Source organism: Athene cunicularia (assembly GCF_003259725.1).
Source record: "Athene cunicularia isolate RWA chromosome 1 unlocalized genomic scaffold, athCun1 chr1_part1, whole genome shotgun sequence".
NCBI classification, from domain to species: domain Eukaryota; kingdom Metazoa; phylum Chordata; class Aves; order Strigiformes; family Strigidae; genus Athene; species Athene cunicularia.
The window spans coordinates 5,493,921-5,502,713 of NW_020799091.1; the positions used below are offsets into that span (position 1 = coordinate 5,493,921).

Below are 8,793 nucleotides of genomic sequence, written 5' to 3' on the forward strand. Positions count from 1 at the left end.
TTATAAAGTAACCAAGCCTGGCAGTAGCTGTAAACTTTTTTTTTTAAGGATAAGATGCATGCTTTTATGACAGCGTTTAGCAGGGGACAGACAGGGTGCATGTAGGCTTTTCAGTCTGTGTATGTTACAGATGGGATTGAAAAGAACATGGTATCAAACCCAGTAAAACTTCAGCCCAACACCTGGTTGTTAGTACTAACCACTCTGTGGGGAGGCACATGGCATGTTCGTGGCAGTTTTCACCACTGTGTTCTCTAAAGGTCTCTGTATCCCTGCATGTTTCAGCAGAAGACAGTATTTCCAGCACAGTGAAGGTGCTCAGTAGCTATACCAATCTGGCTGGCCTTTCCCTGTTCAGTACGGTGTTACATTAAATGGAGTGTTCCTTAAATTGCCTGCTTTTCTGCTGCTTGTGATATGTTGTGTATAGATTCAGTCCCTAACATACTGGAACAAGAGAGTGTGCTGAAAGGTTACTCTGAACACTAAGAACAACTGACTTTATCAATATGGGAGTTGAATAGTACCTTTTATTGTTTGTTTTGCAAACACTGGGAAGTTTATCTGAACCCACTCTTTTAACCCTATAGCCACCTGAAGATAGGTTTTGTGGAGAAACGTTTTTAAAATAAATGGAGGGGGGTGGGGGACAGACAACCTTGAACACCTTCATATTATTTTCAGAAAATAAGTAATTAAGACTTTGTTGTGTTTGTAAACTGTAGTTAGAGGCTGAGCCAAGTTTAGGTGGCAGATTGGAACTCCAGTATTAACAATGTGGTTTTACTTACCAGTCAGATGTTTCTTTGTCAAAGTTCACGCTGTACATCTTAACTCGTTTAGAAAAATGTAACATCTCAGGGCTGTATTTTGATCTTGCTATGAAAAGCACTGTTTTTCGATGACTATTTAAAAACATGCATGTATAACTTCACTCAGGTGTATGTTGTATAGGCATGTTATGGGACTGGAGTGTGGAGGGAAAAAGAATTTAGCAGTAGGTTAGAAGGATAAAGCCTCAAACTTTTTTCAGGGCCTGAATCTGATTCTTTAGCAGGAGATGCTGTGCTGTGTGCTGACAGTGGGCAGTGTGTTCATTGTCTTCCTTAAAACAGAGCCTTGTGGAGAGATTTTTTAAAATTTTATTTTAAAGGCTTTCTTTGAAAGGGATGGTGTTAGCTTTCTTTAGAAATGCAATTTTCAATTGACTGACTTTTGGACTTCTGAGAGCTGCTTTGCATATTCACTGTCACTTAAGACAAGTGATTTGGTATCTTTCAGGTGAGTTTTATACTGTTTCAATAGGAAAAAATGTGGGTTTGATGCTTCTTTAAGTTAAAGGATCCTCAAGGATAAGACCTTTTTTTTTCTGCAATTCCCAAAATGTCCCTTTAAAAAAAAATATATAATTTGCCTACCTGCCCAATTCAGTTATAAACAGGTAGGTAGGTCTGAATAGCCAGGTGAGCCTTTCAGCTTCATTTGACATTGCAGGGCTTGGTCTAAGTTGAATCCCCGCTGGCTGTCATAACAGGAGAAAGAGCAATTGGTCACAAGTGAGGTGTGTAGAGCTGTATTTATGGTGCTTCTCTGACAACATGCTTGGCTCCTGTGAGAATTAATTTGATGGAAAACACAGCCTCTGAATCAGCATTTGCTGTGTGGCCGGGGAGGGTTTTCCCTGAGACACACAGTCTGTGTTGCTTGCAGGTGTTTTCAGAAGTCTGACATAAATAAAGCAATTTAAATGAAACAAAGGCTGCATGTGAGAGCTGCTTCCCCATGTACAACAGAGGTGGCATTTGCTAATGTCTGGCCACGGAGGGGAATTACAATATTATTACACTAAATTTACTGTATGCTCAGTCTTGGGGTGGGTCGGAGAACATACTTGTCTGTTCAGATTTAGTCAATACTCCTGTTGTGCCAGAAATAGAAATAGGAAGATAAAGAAATAAAATGTGTTCTTGGGGTAAGTAAACAAATCTTAATGCATAATGGTTATCTGGAAGGCATGCTGTTCAAATTGCCTACATCCCACCTGGATCACTCTGAACACCATTATTCCAATACAGATTTTGTCCATGGTAACATCACTGCCAAAAACTAATTTGTTTTTCATGTTTATGTGTAAAGCACCAGATTATATCACTTACCTCTAGTCTGCTGAAAGATCTTGGCTGCTGTATGCAGTAAAGAAACCTGAAGGTACTTAAAAGCATAATGACAGTTACGAAGTTGCTGAAAAATGATATTGACAAGTTGTGTGTTGGGAACTCCTCTTGCTTTCTGTACAGACTGGTAAAATAAGCATCCCAATGTGGTCCAGTTTCTTTATAACTTGATGGTGTTCCTAACTTGATAGTCCCAAGGATTTGTCCTAATACTTTTCCTCTACACCTCTACACCTTGCTTTCAAGTGTTCTGTTTACATGCATGCAACTTTATTTCTACTTGTGATCAGAAGCAAGGGTAGTCTTTTATTTTTTAAGGGCAAAATAATTTTAAACAGTTGATAATGAGACTAGAACAGGTGCTTCTTTGAAAATGTAGGTGCAGAAGATACTTCTAGTTTTAAAAGAAACTGGTGTGTACCTTTTTTTTTTAAATCACTTATCTTGGATTAGGGTATTTCACGCTTGAGAAATCATGATGAAAGCTGCTCTAAACCAGCAGATCTCCTTACTGCAAGATGTTACATTGTGCTACCCGGAACAGTGAGAATGGTCATAGTTGTTTGATTAAATTGTAGCTGGAGGGGGCAGGGGGAGAATGTGTGTGTGAGGGAAGGACAAGCTGAATCAATGGTCCAAACAAGGTTAAAGAGTAGCCAGAGTGATGGCAGATGTGATACAGTACAGCAAATGCAGAAAACTTCAGACAAACCACATTTGAATGATGTACAGCTAACTGGAATATAACTACCCTTTGTAAGACCTGAGTGTCGCAGTGCACAGCAGCAGTGCTTCAATGTTCACCACCACCAAAAAAATTGTGTTGGTTAATGTAAAATGGTACAATAGTGACAAATCAGCGGTATGCCTGCAAGTGTTACATATTCTGGTCTGATTACCCCCAGAAGATACAGCCTTAGGAAGGGAAGCAGCTGGGTAGTGAAAATTTTAAGATTTAAAATAGAATAAAGAAATTAACTTGGCGTGCTGCCAGGATCTAAGTGAATTGTACCACTGCAGTTGTTAACGTCACTAAATTGTACAGAAGAAGTAGTAGGAGTGATCACCTGGTGATGTTGAAGAATAGGTAAATATACAAATGAGGAAGTTGGTTTTGTGGAGGTTATTGGGTTTGAGTTGTGGTTTGATTTTTTTTGGAACTGGAAGAACAGGGTATGAAGTTCAGGAGAGATGCCAGAAAGTAGACTTTACAGGTGCTGGTTTTGGCACATTAATCCTAATATATATGCTAAAACAGCCTGACAGATTTAATGAGAAACCAGTATCTAGCTAATGATGGGAATCAGCACAACTCTCGCTTATGGATGGGTTGTTCTGTGTTACTGTGACTCCAGGGAGTTTTTGTCTTTGTTGGAAACAGCGAGAAGTGACGACTGATGTTGGAGCCTAAGCTTTGGGTCTGGTCCAGCACAGTATGCTGCATTTCAGATCTCACGAGCACCGGGCAGTAGGGAGGCTAAATCCACACTTCTAGACACATTAGTGAAACTGAAGGCCAGTGCAGTTGTTTTAAATGCTTCTCCTTAGAAATTGCTAAGGTAGGTTCTGGTTTTCAGATACATTTATAAGCAGTTTTCTGGATAGTTGCAATGTAGGAAACTGGCTACCTATATTTTCCACAGGGTGTTTTAGGCCTTCTTTTCTAATAATTAGAGGTACCTAGTTAAAATATGTTTTTACTGTAAGGTACCATCTTGTCTGAATTTGGCTGTGGCATCTAGGAAGTAGCACTGTCAATTTTTTTCCCAGTATTTAACCTGAAAAGGCTTCCTGAAATTTCACCTCTGCTTCTGGTTACATGCTGATGTACAAATGACAGAGCTCTAAACCTACCAGTCTTCCACACTGCTTTCAAACTGGGACATTACTTTGGACTTGATACCAATTGGAGATTTGCCAACTGAATTTAACAGAAGTTTTAATCTGTCACTTCAAGCCACTTGACTGAAGAAGCAGAATGCCTCGTGCAATCCAGTCGCAGCAGGCCTGCCTCGCTGAAGTTATGACTCAGGTGGACTTGATCATTAGTCTAGCTCAAATCCTGGAGAGCGGTGGGGTGTATTGAGCTATGGCTTTCCAAAGGGAAGAACCAAGTTTAAAGGGGGAACTTCTGACATCCTGAAGCTGCTTCTCAAGCACTTCCCATTCTGTCTCATGATTCCTCCATAATCTGTTTATGGGGACTGGATCCGGGTGCCCTATTGGGAGTGGGGTTTCGGGAGGGAGATGAAGATTCCAACCCAGATAGAGATACTGATCCTGACAGAACTCTTCCTCTTCCTCATGTGGTTTCTGAGGTAGAGCTTAACGTGAAAAATTTATGAAGTTGCAATGACAATATTTACATGCTGGGCACTTCTGCAAGCAGTTCCCATAAGCATGTTCCCTGTCATGCGTAGGTTGGCAGGCGTTCAGTATTTCCAAAGAAAACACCTCTTCATATGATGCTTTTTGCAATGGGTATGAAGTGCAAATATGCACTGGTGATTAGTGACTCTGAGTAAACTGTTAAAGTGGTGGAATCTGAAATGGAAAAAGTTGACTTTTATCTGTAACTGCAAAAACATGCAAGCTCTGAGGGAGGAGAGCAAACAGAATTTATTAAAGCACCATTTATAACTGGGAAAGCACCAACAAAGAAGGAAAAGGGCTAAAAAAAATACTCCACAAATAGCAGATACTCCTGCAATTACAGCCTGCAGATTATTGGTCCCTTCCACCAGCAGCAGCTGGAATGCCAATATTAGATTAAATTATGTGTTTATATGGCTGAATTTGTAGTGTGGTGCTTTAAATACATGGCTATAGGATTTGATTTTTGTTAGTGTAGACTGCTGGTCTCAATCTTAATTTCTCACCTAAAACGGCAGCGGTTGACAAACTCCATCTATTTGGTTTTTTCTACCTCCAGAACTATCCTGTGTCCTCCTTCTAGGCCCCACATTGACAATTATCCATTGTCTGCTCTCCAGCTTCTTTCTATAAACATCTTGATTTTGAGAGGAAAAGATGCTGAGAGCCATTTCTTCTGGAGAAGGCACCTGGAAAGCTGCCATGCTCTGGCCAGACCCTCAGTCTCATCTCTCCCTGCCAGGGTGTAGTTTGCCAGTGAAGCGGGGAGAGTGCTAACCTGTTCCACAGGAGTGTCAGGCTTAATGTTTTGTATCTTCTTTTGAAGAAAACTGCTGTGAAACTACGAGGTTATCTGCTTATTTGGCAAATGCCAATTGAAGTTTCCTTTATGGAGGGTCATGTCCAGCTTGTTTCTGCATTACACCAACCATTGAAGAGGCTTTCTGTTTTCCATATGACCAAACGCCTTGTTCTAGTAGTTGATTTCTGCCAAGTTTGCCTCTTAGCCTCCCCTTGTCCTTTCATTACACGTTCAGCTTTCATATTCTGTCATTCTGAGACCTTTTTTCTTTTTCTTTCCCTTTCTCTGTCGTCTTTCCTACTAGCTGTCTGCAGCATCCAGCCCTTCCAGTCAGAGTCCTCACAGAGCCTCAGGAAAGGATCCCTTTGCAGAGCTCTCTCTCCAGGATTTCTTGTAGAACAACTTAGGTATTGTCCATTATTCTGGGGAGATGCTGTTTTTTGTGATTATAAAACAAAATTAAAGTTCTAATTCAAGTTTAATTACATGACTAGAACTGTTTCTGAAGAAAATAAAAACAAGTCATGTTGAGTTGGAAGCATTGTGGAAGTGACTCGGAAACTCAATGTACTTAACTGAAGTGGCTTATAGGCCAAATCAAGTCATTTTTGCTTCAGTCCATTGGAAATAAAGTTTAACAGTTCCCTACTAAACTGCAAGAGCCAGCACACGTGGTACTTGGCTCCAGTCAGGGGGAAGGAACTGGTACCTGTTATTTACCATTTCATCAGGAAAATGTTTAGGGTTCATGGTTAGCAGCAAACACCTGACTGCTGCTGGCAGTCTGCTCGTGCTCTTCACCAGATTACTCAGCCAAAGACTTCACTTTATGCAGGAGAAGTTACTCGTTCCATGGGTGCAGGGGTTAAACTTTAGTACAGATGTGCACTGGAGGAGTTCTGTTCTCTTTTACCAATCAGGGACAGCTGTGAATTAAATACTAAAATGGGTGAAACTGTGGAAAAAATTCAAGAATACATTGTGCAAAGAAAGATTAGGGTTTATTACACCCAGCCTTCTGTTCTTCTTTGTGCACTTCCTCTGGTTCAGCCTGAACCATGACCTTGAGTTCTCTTCATAGTGATGTTGATCTGTGTTACGCAGCCACTGGTGACAATATTGCATGGATAAGGAGAGGGTTTTATTGTTGGACGAGCCAGCTTTTAATGCAAAGGGGTCTTCCAAAGGCTGGTGTAGTTGGAAAAAACATCCTGATGGCTTTTGGTTATTTTCTGGCCCTGATTTTGTACAATTTTTATTTCTGTTTAAAACTTCAGATCTTGGGGTAGCTTGGGCATTTGAAGAATAGAAATTTTTGAGGAAAACACAGGTTTATAGTGAAGTCCTACGTCTGTTGGATGTTAACACGAGGGTTTTTAATCTTTCCAGATTCAGTTTATGTAACTGTGTTAGACGGAAGAGAAAGGAACGTTTCCAAAAAAATGTGCTCACCAGTAAACCCCCACTTCCAGGAAAAAATGAACTTCAGTCTCTCAAACTCTCCTCTTCCATTAAATGATGCAGTGAAATGATGAAGACCAATGAAGGAACCTGGGACATCTCAGTAAGAAAACATCAATATACAATAAAAAGCCAAGAATTGCAATGAAATAAGATTTAAGATCTATTTTTTTGTCCTGGTGACTAACACGTCGATACTTTCAGCTTCTAATCCATAATTGGTAATGTACGAAGAGAAGCCTTTATTCTGGAAATTCACCTTGGTGTTTGGAAATGGCGTCTGGAATGGAGATGTGTCCTTTACTGTAACTCGAGACAAGACTTTGGGCAGGGGAGGGTCAAATCCTAACTCTTAATTCTGCAGTTACCTTTTCTTCAGTCCTCACAAACGTAGGCACAGCAGTAATGGAAATTAACTTTTTTTAAAAATTATATATTCAGTTTGCAGTAGACATTCCTTATGTATTATTGTTTGTATTTATTTATGATTATCAATTTAACATTAATATTGTATCAAAAAAACCTCCTTATGAAAATGAGTATGGGTGTATACAGTATGTCTGATTTTTATCCACAAAGAATGAATCTGATTCAGAATGCTTTTCAGCTGACATACAGAGCACTAAATATTTTAAAGGTCTGAATCTAATGAATTCTCAGTATATATGGGAATTAGGGAAGAGCTGTAAAATGCATTAATCCTTATAGTCAATTCTGTGCCTAGGATTTTGCAAGGGAACAGTTAACTGACTAGAAGAAGCACTACATTTTTAATTCAGCATTAGTGCATTGGGAAGGAACTTTATTGCTTTGTGCTTGGCATGTCATTATTTTTACATTTGACATTATAAGGCCTTTCCAAAATGAATGTGAGGAATTGCTTTCACCTTAAGACTTTCCTTCTTTTCTGTAAAAAAATAAAATACATAAATTGAGGTGGTGTGTGTTGGGGGGGCGGGAGAAAAGCCTTTTCATTTGGCTAGTGCCATGTTTATGATCACTTACCTTTTAAGAGTTAAAAAAAGGGAAAGTAGCTTCCTTACATATGTCTAGTGGGTATTTAGTTAATGAAGAATTAAAGTAGCACTGTTGATCGGTGCTTTGTGTAAATACATCATAACTTCTGGGTGGAGTGGGGCCTTCAGAGGGATAGTCGATGATATGAAAGCAATTCTGTACATGAATTAAGCATACTTGCTGCATTGTCTCTGCAGATTCTATTTTTGTTTAAAATATTAAAATGTATGTTAGCAAAAATGGGTGGATTTTCAAATAAAATGCAGCTTCCACAGAACTTTTGTTACGGTATGAACGTCTGAGGTGCTTCTTTTCTTTTTGCTGCTGAAAATGTGCACTGATAATTGCTTTGTTTACTTAATAAAATACCAAATGTATTTCATATCTGCATATTGTATTACAGGAGGTACAGCACTACGAATCTGAATGAGGTGATCTATACAGTGTCTTCCTGGTGGTGCTGTAGTAGGCAGCCTTAGTCCCACTAGAAATAATGAGTTGTCTCATTAAGAGCCAGATTCCTTACTTCACAATCTTATACTTTTTCAAAATATTCATGGCAATAACCTTGTATAGTTTATAAGTGAGCAAGAAGCATAAATATATACACACATACCCCCATATTATTTATGTATCTTCCCTAATCTTCCAGCAGAAGGTGATGCTAAAGAAACTTTGAGCACTTTGCTGAGACCATCTGCAGTCAGACACTAGTTTTCATCACAGGGAGATTTGGCAGAAGTGGAATTTTCCTCTTCTCAGCTACCCGAGGCTTGTTCTGAAGGCTGTACATCACTAAATGAGATCTAAAAATTCTTTTGAAAATCATGAATAATAATAAAAAAAAGAGCTAAAGCTGTTATTTGTAGAGTATATAATGTACATACCTAGATCTGGGGATTTCATATACAGTTCACTTAAATCTTTCACATTCCTACAACTGAGGCTTTTAATGTGGGACTGTAC

At 39.3% G+C, this 8,793-nt stretch overlaps 1 protein-coding gene across 8 annotated transcripts in view; it reads left to right on the forward strand.

Annotated features, from left to right (window-relative positions):
- PICALM (phosphatidylinositol binding clathrin assembly protein) overlaps window positions 1–8,209 on the forward strand; it is a 70,692-nt gene extending 62,483 nt beyond the window's left edge. For 5 of the 8 annotated variants that reach the window (XM_026851447.1, XM_026851522.1, XM_026851691.1 and 2 more), the window contains 2 exons: window positions 5,654–5,756; window positions 6,739–8,209. In XM_026851447.1, the coding sequence (XP_026707248.1) occupies window positions 5,654–5,746 (93 nt within the window). In that variant the 3' untranslated portion in view covers window positions 5,747–5,756; window positions 6,739–8,209. The remainder of the gene's footprint in view (window positions 1–5,653; window positions 5,757–6,738) is intronic. The other 3 variants (XM_026851601.1, XM_026851773.1, XM_026852038.1) reach the window with 1 other exon arrangement.
- The last annotated feature ends 584 nt before the right edge of the window (window positions 8,210–8,793 follow it).